A 15,203-nucleotide genomic window follows, 5' to 3' on the forward strand; every position below is an offset into this window, starting at 1 on the left:
GAGGGGGGCATATTCATAAGGGCAGGAAGAGAATCTGAAGTGGAAATAGGTATGTATAATCATCTTTCAATGTATACCTATATATAATACTCAAGAATAAAAGCAAGTATTTAAAAGATTCTACCCAGATACAACATGCTGTTCTACAAAGATTTAAAATATCTCTAGCCTGTATTATCCTGCTGCTTGATTCCTGCAAGATATTTGAGGCTGTAAAAAGGACAAAGCCTGGAGTCAGTCAGCCCTTTCATTTCACCCATTGCCCTTTAAAATAAAATATGTGGTCCTGGACACATAGCTTAGTGTCCTTGTATCTCAATTTCCATATGTATAAAATGCAAATCCAAACTCTAATCTGACCACCATCGTAGTTAGTAGTGGAATCAAATGACACAATACACAGCAGTCCATGTAAATCATGAGCCTCGGCCCAAGGAAGTTTGCAACGAGTTCAATCTATCATTAAAATAATTAATGAGGACTATGTAATTTCCACGGGGACAATTCTCCTAAAACGTGAAGGGCAGCACTGGTGTCTTTCAAACGCTCACTGCCAAACCCTCAAAGACAGTAAAAAAAAAAAAATGTCAATGGAAGCAATTACTACTTTTTTGACGTGGCTTCATCGGCACTAGGCTGACTGATCATGAAACTGAACAAAGGGTACCGGATGACGACTGAAAGGGGTGCCTGTGTACATGCAAATGAGCTCTCTGAGAGAGCAGTTCCTGCTAACCAGCAGCCCCTACCTGGACCAGCTGGAGAAGGTAATGTAAAACATCGTCATCCTCTAAGCTCTCCAGTTTCTGAACCGCAATGGCCCGGACGTTCTCGTCTGAAAAGTTGCAGTCCAGGAGCTGCATGGTTAAGCCAACGTCCAAAGCACTTTGATCCCAGATCTCCCTTCTGGCTAACAGCTGGTACGTTTTGGCAACAATTTCTTGCTGCCCCCATTTCACTGAGCTGAATAGCTTAGGGTAAGCCTTCGGATGCTTCAGGCTTTCATAGCGAAAATGCCAGAGCAATTCTTTGTCCTCTGCTGTGAGGGGGTTAAGTGGATCCGTGGCTATGATCGCCTCCAATTGCTTTCGAAGCTGATTGGGCATTTCAGCTCGAACCCTGTCTCCCTCTGGGTCAGGGGTGGGCCGGTGCTTTGGCAAGGCTATGGGGTGACAGTAATTGTCCAGCAGGATGGAAATGGACATTGAGTTGTCCTTGTCAGGATTGGTTGCGGATGTGAGCTTGTCAGCATTGAAGCTGCCCTGCTCCTCTGCCTTGCCAGATATCTGCCACATGTGGAGCACATAGTCCCCGTGGCGGAGGAGGAAACGGTGGTCTATTAACAACAAGTTCACGTAATAGAGAAGCTGGGCTTTGCCCTTGGACTCGGAGCCTGGAGTCTCTGCAGAAGCCTTGCTGGACAGTGATGGGGTTTTGCAGCAGTAGATCTCTAGGTTCAATAGAGCCCCTTTGGGCAAGTCTTTGATTTTGATGCCAAACTCCAGCCACACATTCCAGAGTACCTCTTCTGTGAAAGGTTTTGGGCTGGTTCTCCTTTGGCAGAGGACTTGTTGCCCGTGCTGGATGTTCGCTTCCACAAACACAGTGAGGTCGGTGTTCCGAGGTAGGACAGGGATATCAATGCCTCTGATCTTGACCCTGAACTTTCGGTCGCAGTCCCACAAAGACACCGTGAACACACTCTCGTGGTCCTTGCCATGGATGGTCAGCTGCTCGTGGTAGCCAGTGACTCCAGTGCAGTCATCCACCAGCGGCCATTCTTCCTTCCTCACCTCATCAAGGGCTGGGTCTGGAGGCGTGTCGAGCACCAGGTGTATTTCATCTCCGTTCTTGAGGCACTGCCTCACCCACTGGAAATTTTTGAGGGGCGTTTCACCCACCAGGTACTCATCGCGGCCACAGACTCGCAACACAAAATCCTGCTCACTTTGACTTTCTGGGATATTCATTAGGGACTTCTTCTTGGCCATCTTGGTGAAAAAGCTCTGGAGGATGGTACCAGGAGTATCATCTGCGGAGACCTTGATGGTTTGGGTGGTGGTACCGCGGTGGATGACGATGAAGATGCAGTTGTTGGCAATCTTTTTTGATAGGTAGTCTGGGAGAGGTTTGGACGTTACCCAAGGGTGCATGGCATAGAGTTTGGCATCCCGGCCAGCCACTTCAGCCATGCGGGGAGTAACCAGACGGCGGCGAGTGAACTCTAGCTCATCATCGTGCACATTGCTGATGTCAGTGACGTCATAGCCAATCAGGGAGGTGAGCTGCTTCTGGAAAGCCAAGGTCTCCTCAGAAGGTACGTGTCGCTGTACCACGTGGATCTGGCCAGGGCTCTTGTGCATCAACTTCCAGTAATGCAGGCAGTCTAGGGTTTGCACCACTTGGTACCTGTCATAGATCTCATACCATTGTCCCTTCTTCTGGTAGAGCAGGAGGAATTGGTCCGGGCCCAATCGGTGGTAGAATTCCGCAGCCACACTGGTCTCCAGTGCGCGCAGCCACACCTGAGCTTTCATCTGTTCCACATTGCCATGGCCCGCCACATGCAGCAGCGCTGTTTCTGGAGTCTTGCTGATGCGCTGGCTGGTGGGCAGTACGAACTCAATGGGGATGAGCTCCATGGAAGACAGGCTGCCTGCTGCGCTGCGTGGCTTCATCCTCCGGCGCCGGCGGAGGTTGTCCTCTCTTAGAACCACCGGTTGTTCATAGTTCTCCAGCTCCATGCCCTATGTGACCTGGGAGTGGAGAAACAGAGCTTTGTCAAGAGACACTGCTTCCTGCACATTCCTGTATGATGGCAGAGAGAAGGTGTGGTGGGTTGATGTGAGCACAAGGCCTGGAGTGACCAAGAAAGATGGAGGCAGCGCTGACTTTAACAGCGTTGGTCAGGACGTGAATCTCTCCCAGCCACTTACTGTTTGAGTGATGTAGCCTACTTAATCTCCGAGCCTGATTCCTATATGTCAATTTGATTATTTACAAATAGAAGATGGAGGTAAAAGTTAAATAAGGCAGTGCACCTTTTTAAAAAACCATGCTAACACAGTTTCTTTAGTTTTGCGAGGGTGTGTTTGTGTGTGTGTGTGTGTGTGTGTATGATGTTTTAATTTAATGCACCATGGGGTTGGAGAGATGGCTCAGTGGATAAAAGTGCTTCCTGTACAAACATAAGGTCAGAGTTCATACCCTACCTCCCACATAAGCATTACCATTGTCCCCATGGACCTGTAAGCCCAGGGGTGGGTCTCTCTCTTTCTGTCTCTGTCTGTCTCTAACTTTTTCTCTCTGTCTCTCTGTCTCTTGTCTCTGTCTCTCTCTGTCTCTGTGTCTCTGCCTCTGTCTCTCTCTCTCTCTCTCTCTCTCTCTCTCTGTGTGTGTTGGGAGGAGAACAGAGATGAGAGAACTTACTGGGGCTTGATGTCTGTCTCCCAGCCTAGCTCCAGGTTCAGTGAGAGACCCAGTCTGAAAGGAATAAGGTGGAGAGAGTCTCCTCTGTCCTCTGCAGGTATACTTGCACACCTGCACACACGCATGCTCACACCACACACATATACCACCCTCACATGTGCACAAAAATATGTTAGACCCTCATCTAGCACAGTGTCTGACATTTACTGGCTCAAAATGGCAACTGTTTGTAATACCCTGAAACACACAGATGCATAAGACAGTACAGTGGAGGGCAAAGGCTGAGTCCTAATGTGCCGCGTGAGACCCTGAACATCACTTTGAGAACAAGCCAATGCCGATGCATTTCCTCTGTTCAGTCTCACACTTCTCTAACCTAGACACCCAATCTTGCTTCATCTTCTCTATTTTCAAACTGTCTGAACCCAGTCTCCCTAGTCAACTTCCTGTCTTCTTTCTTTTCATTTTTTCTTTCTATATAAGAAAGCTAGTCATTCCATTCATAAAACTCAAGTGTAGTAAAACTGGTGAAGATTGTAATCAAAGCCGTTTGGAGACACATACCATTTTGGTCATGGAATGCAGAGCATTCCAGCTATCACTGCTATATTAGGGCAGGGGGAGGTGCCAACATACTTGGACTTTCCCAATAGGAACTTTTAGGTAATTTTAACTGAGCCAGTTGGTTTGGCCTGCCTCTGCTTTAGAGGGGACACAGTAGAAGACATGATTCCTGCCCTCCCATGACCCAAAACAATAATTCAGTTTCCTTATGTCCTAATATTTTCATCTCCATAGCAGGAATTTACAAATTTGTTCCCATCATATTACCTATATCTAAGTATTTGCCCTCTACAAAGCATTTAAGCGTAACTATGAACCCATCAACTAATGACTGAAATGCTCAGAGTACCAAAACTAAAAAATAATCCATAAAAATGATTCATAAAATATGATTCATAAAAATTTTGATTTTAATATTTAACATTGCTACATTGGTACTACATTATATTCTAAACCACATTCAAATATTGAAACAAAATATTTCAGAAAATATCATTTACTCTCTAACTGATGTTAATGAGATCCATAATTAGTTATTTCCTGAAGAACAGTGGAGTGTTAATTATATACCCCAAAGGAGATCTTGATTAAAAGCTATAAAAGACAAGTTACATTGGATCTCAACTTATGTACAATTCTTGGCTTAAACTATTTTAAAAGTCAATTCTCCCTCCTTTTAAAATATAATGAAGCTATACTTAGTAAATAAATGAAACCAACTGTCCCAAACAACTGTTGCTTGGTAGCTTAAAGCATTCACTTTGGTCTTTTGGTACATTATAGAATAACCAACAAAGGAAAGAACCATAAACTATTTTGATACTGACATGAACTTAAAATAAAACATGTCCAAATTTAAGCATACAAATATAACTCAGTTATCTGCCTCAGTGACAGCAGGGACTCACGCTATATAGCATGATACAAGGTACAGAAGAGAAAAGGCTGACCAAATACTCACTGGGTTTCCTCATGGCTGGGACTAAGTAGCTTTGTCCTCTTACAAAAACACTGTCTGGACAGAATTCCCAAGCATGCACTTGGTCGACTCTGGAGCCTGGCCGTCACGGGCTCTGTGGCTGCCCCTTTCCGCACAAACAAAAACAGAAAGAACTAGTGCACCTGCAAGCCCTTGCTGGACGGAACTTTGTGGATGTACACAGCCTAAGCGCGGCGAGACAAGGAAACGCAGACGTTCGCTCAGGGGGTTGGCTCAGCTTGAACCGGCAATGGATCCAGACAAAAAGATTCTAGCTGAGAAGGAAGTGTTACTGTTCCAAGTCATACATACCAAGCAAAGAGCAAACAACAGAAAGCAGTCGTACCTGAGACAGCCCTGGAGGTGATGCTGAGGAAGGATCATTTGTTTACTTTAGGAAAACAAAAAACTAATTCAGACCTACCCTGGGCACCTCTCGTCTCTTCCTCTTTTCTGGGGCTCCCTTCATATCCAGATGCAGAGGAAGTGTTGCAGTTACCAGGAAGGAAGTTTTAACCAAGTTGATTATACATGTGATTGCTCATTTTAAAAGTGTCAGAAATGCATTTCCTGCTGAAGCACACACAGAGCAGAGCAGAACAGAACAGAGAATGGCGTTTACCTTACTATTTCTCTCACTTCTTGAATTAACTCTTCAAAGACTGTGAGAGACTCAGACAAACCAAAAATATACCCAAGGCATAAACAAGTGAAGCGTGTGTGTAGCTAGCAATAAGTAGAAGAAAAGGCTACACAGCCACAGTATTGGATAACTTGTTAAGAGCTAAGTGAAACCTATTTCCCTCTGAGAATTCGAATAAGCCCTGCTGTGTGTGTGTGTGTGTGTGTGTGTGTGTGTGTGTTGTAACTGTGGACTGTTGGGCTCAGTCTGGATGCTTGCAAGAGCAAAGCCTGGGAACTCACTTCCTTACATTGGTGAGACCTCCCCCTGCCTCCCTTCTAGACCATTCAAGTCTCAAAATATCACAAACTGAAAGTCCTGCAGCATGCAATGTGTGTGCCTGTCGCTGTTAGGCTGAGTGTGTGTGTGCTGGTGCATGTTGACGGTGGGCTTACTGTGAAAACAAATTAGTCAGACGAAACAGGAGGAGATTCCTCTCCTGACGACATTAGGGAGCTAGAAACTGCCAGCACCAGGCAGGTAATCACTGAGAGATGGCTTCCAGTTTCCACAGGCTTGGAGAACAGGGAGGAGACAGGTTCTGAATTCTTTTTATAGCGGTCCTATATTTTCCAAGTAACCTCAATTCCTTCTACAATCCTAAGCATAGCCAGTCATCCCCCATTTCAGGGGTCTCTATACTAGGGCTTATTCTCCCCGACTAGGCTGTCAAGGATTCCAGCTGGAACAGCAAGAAGGATAGAGGAGCCTCACCCAGCCCTCAGAAGCACAGCCTCATGAGTTTCTTTGAGCTTCGTGGATATCAAGATAGAGTCTCTGATCTGTTCTACTTCCTCTCACGCAGTCCTTGTGATGGTTCGTACAGATTGTAAACTTGACAGGATCTAGAATCTAAGAGACAAACCTCTGTGCATCCCTATCAGCCTGTCTCTAGACTGGCTTAGGTGAAGTATATAAAGGTCCACTCTAAACATGGGAGCTGCAGTTCTGGATGGGAGAAAGCCAGCGAGCGGCAGGTGCTGTTCATCTGCTTCCTGATGGCAGATGCAATGGTAGCAGCTGCTCTATGACCCTGCTGTCCTGACTTCCCTGCCACGATGCACTGTACCCTCAAACTGGGAACCAAAATAACTCCCGTTCTGCCTTAAATTGCTTCTGTTGGGTGTTTTGTCACAGCAACAAGAAAAACAGTGCATGTCCTTTGCGTCTTAGCTTCTAAAATAGTGGTCTAAGAGCCAATAGCAGTGGTCAAGTCTTGATTCAAAGGCTGCTGAATTTCAGATATGTAGAGGGGGTATCTCAGCTTCCCCAAGCATATTTCTATGTAAGCATACTTCCTTGAGAGGTTGGTACCTTTACAAGTCTCAGGGTAGCCTGAATTGTTTAGGGGGGAAGACTTGCCAAGTTATGCTTCACTCAGTGTGTGTGTGTGTGGTGTGTGTGTGTATGTGTGTGTATGTGTGGGGGGGGCTGACAGCAGGTGAAGTGAGTAGGGCTCTTCAGAGGGGACGCTGACCTGAGGGGACTCTGAGCTGACTAATTCTCAGGTTTCCGGGTTTTACACACACATGCCTATGCACACTTTCAGAAATGCTAGACTCAGGCTCTTGGGTCCTTTTTCTTTTGAAAGGACTATTCAGCTAAGTTTACTCATGTGAAAAAATGTCAATTCTCTGACTAAACTTTCAAATACTTTAGGCTTACCGGTGGTTTGAGATTAAATGTCCCATAATCATCTTCAATTGCTCATACAGCCACTAAAATTTACTATTTGTAGTGAATATTGTTAGGCAGAAGTAATGAGACATGCCTTGTGCCTCTTTTCTCTGTGTGTACTTCTCCACATGGAACCTCACTTTCCTAATAAGGAAATTTTATCCCCAGAATTTTGGGGTCAGCCAATCTCCAGGCTACCTCACTTATGTTAGTGGTAGCGTGCTGCTGCTTTGTCCATTCTGAGAGTCTCATGCATCTAGCACTATATTCTCAACGGAGTAATCAGGTTACATTTAGAATACAGCTATCGTAGGAATGACAAGATGGGATCGATTCAAAGCAGAAGACAGAGTAGGCAGTGCTCATGGAGAGGGATGCTCTTTGCATTTGGTCCTCCGAGATTATCCACAGTATTGTTGGCGAGCAGAACACCATGTATAGGCATTGTCTGTCATCATGCAGAAGAAAAGGGTATGTGCAATGTCACTACGACAGTAGTCCAACCATCATGGCACCACAGAGGCACAGGCTTTTGTGTTATATATGTTTATTCTTGTTCATTTGGGGGACCTACTATATGCCAGTTCATCTGCCTTAGCTTTCTAATCTGCTCAAAATGTCACAACCCGCCCCCGCCTATTTTAGAAAGTTGTTAGAAATCTTTTATTTTCAACTGAACAAAACTACTAGCTATATTATATACATATGCAATATCTTACACATTTTGAGTGTGCTAACGGCCATGTGATGCTTGGAGTCATTGTGGAGAGAGAGAGAAAGAAAACATCATGGCATCTCTGTTTTGTTTTCAGTGAGAAACAGTTTTTCCAGCAGCCTCCTTTGTTCCCTCATAGCTCTGGTGAGAGTTTTGGCAAGTGCACATCCTGCAGCAGCCAATCAACGGGAAGTGTGGAGAATTATTAAAATGGTTTGAGTTCATCAGGAGCCTTCCCCTGAGTGACCAGCTGTCCAAACCATTAGAATATATGACAATGACTGCTGGAGAAGCAGACTATAATCCTGGCATGTGAGTTGAGGGGAGCCACTTCAAATCCCAACAACAGCAGCAGCAACGAAAAAATCTCAGAGGAGATCAGTTATCAACCAAACCCCAGAGATCTGCAGTAGCCAAGGTGTGCCTTCGGAACATCAGACACACTTAACTCTCCAGTATTATTAGCAGAAACTGACTATGGGGTAGACTGTCCTTTGTTTCCTGTTCAGCTCACTTTTCCTATGACAGTTTAAAGAGCACCTCAGAAATAATTGTTTTGTAAGAGGATTTTTAAAAATCAAAATTCCTTAACATGAGGCATTAGACTCTATGATGTATCTTTGGCCCTTTGCCTCATCTTCAAAATCACCTCTACAACTAAAAGGAAACTGGTCTCTGCTTTCTACTTGCTGGGCTCAGCTATATGCCACCTGTGTGTGCAACCTCTGTCCCCCCTTTCCTTTCTCTTCTCCCCACCCCAGGTCCTATAATGGCCCTAGCCATTTGTCATGCTCAGGTTGGGTTACCTCCTCTGGGAGCACTCTCTGGTTTGGCAAAACACACTTTTAAAGAATATCTTCTTCACTGGTGGGCAACACAGTCACAGTAATGCCAATACTGCAGGAGCAAACTCTTCTGACTGGATGTGTCCTGCTCAGTTATGAGCATTTTATATGCCCATTCATGTAACCCTTGCACCATCCCAAGGGCAGCAGTGCTACTGTGGTTTCATTTATGATGAAAACCAGGCACAGAGAGGTCAAGTGGCCACTCCGGGCTCTGCAGCGGATCAATGGCACTCACCCTACTGATTTCCCATAAGAAGCCATCTCCTTACTCCGCTGCTGACATCCTCCCATCCCCACCAGATCCTTGAGCACTTTATGAGAAATGACTGCTGTGCTCATCGCTGTTTCCCAGGGCTTGATACAAAGCAAACGAGGACATAGATAAATATTTGCAGAATGAGTAGTTTGTATTTCTGGAAGGTCACCAGACTTCTCTGTACTTACAAGACTGTTGAGGAATTGTGAAGAATATTTCCATATCTTTCAGACCAATCAAAATCCAGATAATTCCTTCTTTCCTTCCAACTATCTGACCTAAGCCTCAGTATGTACCCCCTTTCCAGGGACAGAACATGGAACTCAGGAAGAGAGTGTGGAATTAGGAGGGAACATAGTTGGACTAAAACTATGAGGAGCGACAAGCCCTTCAGAGCCTTTCTGTTGATCCCATCTAATGTTTAATGCTGTTCTCTTGTTATTATTGACTGAGTTTAAAGACCCCAAACAGCAGCTCTCATATCCTGTGGGCAAGAGCTACTTCTTCTTGTAAAGGCTTCCCCACAGACTCCCCTGGGACCTTGTCTTCATGATTGTCTACAGCATGCTAAGGGTTTTACTGTCTGCTTACATGCCTCTCTAACCCACTTCCTGTCTCTCCTTCTCATATATTCCCCCAACAGACAAAACTGTGGGAAGGGTCTATAGTTTCCAAACCCACTATGGGTTCTCCATGAGTGGTTCCCCCCTCCCCCATATTCATTGTCATTGGCAACAGGATGACAGAATGAAGCCTGCACTCAGAACCCTGGTAGCATGGTGACAGCAGTTGCTGTTCTTTCCAAACCCCTGGATTCTCAGCTTTGATTATAGCAGGAGTCACATCCCACTGGAAGGAAGCCAGCCAGATCCTCTCCAGGTTCAAAGAAGGGGCTCTAGAACGTGGCTGAGGCTCAGGCTGAGGTGTGCAGAGTGGTGCTAGCTAGAGCTGCACTTTCCTGGTCTTGAGAAGATGACAGCTCCCCTCATCCCTATTATTCCACAGCCAGCTTGGCCTTCTGCAACACAGTAGGCTGTGAGATCTACCCTTAAAGAGCCACTCATTGAGGGGTAGCTAAGGTCCATGCAAGGCCTTCTCTGTACCTGCTTGCTATGTGCTGTACCTAGGAGGAGTCCTCTTCATGTCCAAGAACAGATAGACAAATATTCTTTGTCTATCAGATCACAAGAAAGTTGTGAAGATCAGGAAATATCATGTGTGAGTACATGCATGTGAGTGTGCGGGCATTGGCCTCCTGCAACTACAATCCCTCTTCTCTCTTTGAAGTGCCCTCCCTTCTCCTTTCTCCTCCCTTCTTGCATCTCTTCCCTTTCAATTAAAGTGGTATGTTCTGACTTGAGGGGAAGGGGCCTTTGGGTCACTAGTCCTATGGTTTCTTGATGGGATGCTGCTGTCACTGTTGATGAGTGAGACTCAGCTGACCACACTTACAATGGTCACTTTCTCTAGGAGTAGTAGATACAAAGCCGTTTTACCAGATCTTTTTACTAACAGTGGCCCAATCAGTAAGCCACTTCTAAACTTCCTTAAGCATCTTGGTACCCCCTATTCTTGCAGATTCCTATATGAATCCTCTTTTAATTGGGGCAGTTCTTACCCACTCTGACCTCTCTACCATTGCTCTATCTTTGTATTAGCTGTAGACCCATAGGGCCAGGAAAGGTATTATAAAAGGAACAGGATTACTTTGGGGGCCATCTGAAGGGGAATGGGGTCTTATTCAAGCTGATGCTGAAGATCTCCACCCACATATCCATTGACATGTGCATTCATTTCCTTTTGTCCATGAATTCTTTTTAGTATTGATTATTGAATACCTCTAATATGTTGGCAAGTTTTTGCAAAGATGTTGTGAGTCAACTGGGCAGAGACGCTCTAGTGTCATCACCACCCAGTATAGGACATGAGATGTGTCCTTGGAGCCACTCAGGGAAAAGGCTGGGGATGCAGAGCAGGGCGCTGTCGATTTTAGTCAACCCATCCTGAAGGGAATCCTCCAGGGCATCAAAGAAAGCAGGTAGAATGTGAGTAGGTGGAGGAGGTGGGAAAGAACATTCAGGCAGTGTGAAACATGAAAGACAGCCAGTTCCTGAAAGAAAAAAATCACATAAGAAACCCAAAATCTAGGGGAAGGTAAAAGAGGGTGGACTATAGACAAGTCACCAGTTTTTTTTTTAATATTGTGTTTTTAATTATGTGTCTATGCGTGTCTATGTGCATGTGGGTAAAGCTGCCTGTGAAGGCCAGAAGACGGTGTCAGATGGATGTGTCGAGGTCACCAGTTCTTGACAAAGCCTGGCAAGACCTGTGGCCTTCAAATTCTAGGATACAGGGGTCCACAGAACTCCCAGGCTGGCTCGTGTTTAACAAGTGTTTAACAAGTGAGAGAAAATGTATTCAAGGGTGTGGAGCTACTAGAATCTTGGGTTGTCTTGAAACTGCAGTCTAATTTAACATGTGACACGATAGGTTGTTTCTTCTCAAGAACTAGGCTGGCATGGTTGGGATCAACTTTTATAAGGTTATTCTTCCTTTAGTGAGATTTAAAGTAGTTTTGTTAAAATTGGCATTAAAGGATATAAAAAATGTTTATTCATTACATAAAACACCTTGTTTCAAATACATCAGAAAGTGCTATAAATATCTTTATTATTTGATATTTACAGCATAGAAACAAACATTTTATGTGGCATTTAAGGCATATGTTTTTATAAAAATAATTAGCAAATGCCTTTCACCAGCAGCTTTTTTAAAAAAAGAGTAAACATTTTCAGTTTTTGATAGCTTTTAGCAGGATTGCGTTAAACCAAACTCTTTTTTTCCCCCTTTGTGATATTTGTTCCCCTTCCTTACAAAGATTTTGTGTGTGGTTTTTCTCAGAACCTCCTCTTCCTGTCCATTCTCCTTTTGTCTCCTCAGTTCTGCTTTGGAAATCCTACTACTGTCTGCAAATTGCAGTGTCAGAGGCAGACAAGATGGTGACTACAGAAGATCCTCCCCACGGAAGCATGAAGTTCAACATCTGCTTATGCACCAAATGGTCGCCACAGCTGCTGAGGAAATCAAGGATGTAGTAGAAGGAGATGAAGGGACATCTGGAAGAAGGCAGAAAGGATTGCCTGCAACATCCCTTCTTCAACCATAGGCAGTCAGCATGCTACTTAGCAAGAGTGGGGGAGGACTGAGTTCAGGTTTTAGACTTGACTCACTTCCAGGCTGTCCACTAGTATTGAGAAGATGCCTGGAACCCTTCTACCATCAGATCAATACCCATAGACCCATCCACTGGAATAACATTAGGCCTCCTTTCCTTGGTAGAAGAGCTAAGGAGTGGGGGTACTTAAGCTTGCCTATGCTTTGTTTTGGAGCCCAGTGAGGCCCATCATGCTGAGACTTGGTGCTGGTAGAAACTAAGGACCTATGTGCAGTATGGGCTTCATAGATGGAATCTCTCAGCTCCCCTGGCATCCTGCAGAGACCTGTGTGGCAGGACTTGAGTACTATTCTCATAATTTCTGGCTTTAGAGTAAGTCTGTGACATATCTCCTCTATTTATGAGATAGCATAAACCTTCATGACGGTGAGAATGACCCAGTTTAGTGTCAGCTTTCATGGCTAAGGAACTGTCTGTATCACCTGTCCTCCAACCTCAAGCAGCACAGCTTTTGCCAAGTTAGTGGTCCCCAGGTACATCTCTAGAACAGTACCAGTCAGAGGCTTGTGCCCAGTGCAAGTGACTCTGGTTTCGGTCTGTTTCATGTCCAGCTGCCATATGGGGACTCTGTGTACCCCAGAGACTGGACAAGTCACTGAAGCTGTGAGGGTTGGGTAGAACCCAGTCAGGGGTCAGATTAGCATGCAGAGGAGCTGACTGTTTTAACTAACACTGCCGAAAACTCAGAAATGCCAGCATGATGCAAGATCCTGTGGGCAGGGCAGTCAGCACCAGGCATGAGTGCCAGGCTGATGTAGCCTTAACACTTGGCAGATCCTAAAGGCCTGCGTTCCTAGGAGTACCTGGATAACAAACTTCTAGAACATATCCAGGGCTAGGAGAAGGCACACAAATGAAGTTTACCAGGCTTCCATTCCAGAAAGCATCACCAGTGGCAGGCATTAAAGGTCCTGGTTCATGAGTTTTGCTCTGCCCACCCCTGCATGAACCTTCCTTACTACCAGTGTTTAGTTGGTCTTAGAGGCTTGTTGGTCACCCAACTGAAATCAATCTTTAATGCCAGCTTGGTTTACTTGTGTCTTAGTGTGAATTTTCCTTCGGAGCATAAGAACAGATACTGCTGCTGATGTTTTGTGGGACTTGGGAGGGGGCATCTCTCAGCACCCATAACATATGGTGCTGTGACTTCAGAGATAGGAAAATGAACTCCATATATGCTCAAGACCTTGTGCCTCTATGCTCTTTGGCCTTTGGCAAAGACCATGCTCGCCTCTTACATCTTCTCACTAGTCTCACATGTCCTGTGTGTACTCTTTGTCTTCCAGCTGTGTCCTCTGGCACAAGTACTCCTATCCCTCTGTTTGTCCTACTTTGCCACCACCTATAGCCCCAGTCTGGACTTCACCACCACCTAGCATTGTGTTTCACTTCTTTCTTAGATCCGAGGACTTAAGGACTGGTAACTTATTATCTATTTTTTTTAAAACAAGGGATAACATTTAATTGAGGCTAGCTTACAGGTTCTGAGGTTTAGTCGATTATCATCAAGGTGTGAGTGTGGCAGTGTCCAGACAGATGTGGGGCTGGAGGAGCTGAAAGTTCTACATCTTTATCCAAAGGCAGACAGACATGAGAAGACTGACTTCCAGGCAGCTAAGAGTAGGGTCTCTCAAAATCCATCCTTGCAGTCACACACTTCCTCCCATCAAGGCCACACCTCCTAATAGTACCACTCCTTGGGTCAAGTGTATTCAAACCACCACACTCTCCCTGTGTAGCCTAGGCTGCTTTGAGCATTCGCCCTCTCTTTTCTTCCTGAGAGCTTGTTTTACTGGGGGCTCTTAGATACCTTTGTGAACCAATCTTAAGTTGTTTTGTAAGATGACCAGCGATGAAACAGGGCTGGTTGGTCTCTGCAGCATTGAGTTACAATACAGCCGGTCTGTGAACCACTTTCTTCTCTTTCTCTTGGCTTCCAGAACACCATGCACAGCTAGTTTATCTCCTACTTTTCTCTTTTTGTGTATTTTCTTTTCTTCTTGGCTTCCAAATATTGGGGTATCTCATACCTTTGTCTTTGGCTTTCTCCTTATTTCCATGCTATTTAATCTGTCTTTTAGGTACAGTCTGAGTGCTGGTGGTACCATAACTCCGTATCCAGCATGAATCTCTTCACACAACACAAGGCCCACAAATCTTGGCACCTTATGTGCCCAGCAGACATTTTAAACCTTATGTGTCCTGAGATTGGCACCATATCATCTTTTTGTACTCAGCAGACATTTTAAACCTTATGTGTCCTGAGGTTGGCACCATATCATCTTTTTGTACTCACTTGGCTTGATGATAATTTCATTCTTCTATGTGGCTTTCTCTTTTTATGCAGAGACGACTGCAAGACTGAGCTCTCCTGAGCTGGGTCAGGAGGTCAAGCTCCAGCTCCTATATCGATCAGATGGGAACCTGGCCAGTGCTCTGGCAAGCTTGCAGGTCATCCATAGGGGACAGCCCTAACATTCTTCTGTTATAGGAGAACTGGGGATGAAGATCTTTGTCCCTGTCACTTGATAAGGCTCTGGCATGTGTCTTCCAGCTTCAGGAGTATTATCTATGGCTGGGATTTTTCTAGTTTGACCAAAAATAACATGACCAAAAAAATAAGTGTCTGGCTTTCATGAAGCATAGTGAATTGGTGTCAGATTGTAAAAATGCAGTATCACTAATAGCCTACTCCACAGGATGGTAGGCACTGTGCTCATACTGATATTTTAGCATACAAGGCAGTAGTGAGCAGCCTTCTCAAACATTGCCATGTCTGATAGACCCGGTCCAGGTAATAGAGGTTATGAGTGTAAGC

General features: G+C 45.0%; 1 protein-coding gene across 2 annotated transcripts in view; it reads right to left on the minus strand.

Annotated features, from left to right (window-relative positions):
• Pik3cg (phosphatidylinositol-4,5-bisphosphate 3-kinase catalytic subunit gamma) overlaps positions 1 to 5,448 on the minus strand; it is a 35,386-nt gene extending 29,938 nt beyond the window's left edge. Inside the window, exons 1-2 of one of the 2 annotated variants that reach the window (XM_029484962.2) lie at positions 5,397 to 5,448; positions 750 to 2,756 (exon numbers count right to left, since the gene is read on the minus strand). In XM_029484962.2, the coding sequence (XP_029340822.1) occupies positions 750 to 2,744 (1,995 nt within the window). In that variant the 5' untranslated portion in view covers positions 2,745 to 2,756; positions 5,397 to 5,448. Of the gene's footprint in view, positions 1 to 749; positions 2,757 to 5,318 lie in introns of both variants that reach the window. The other variant, XM_021178976.3, reaches the window with a different exon arrangement.
• Positions 5,449 to 15,203: the final 9,755 nt, after the last annotated feature.

Source organism: Mus caroli, unplaced genomic scaffold, assembly GCF_978045245.1.
Source record: "Mus caroli unplaced genomic scaffold, Mus_caroli_1 scaffold_14, whole genome shotgun sequence".
Lineage (NCBI taxonomy): Eukaryota > Metazoa > Chordata > Mammalia > Rodentia > Muridae > Mus > Mus caroli.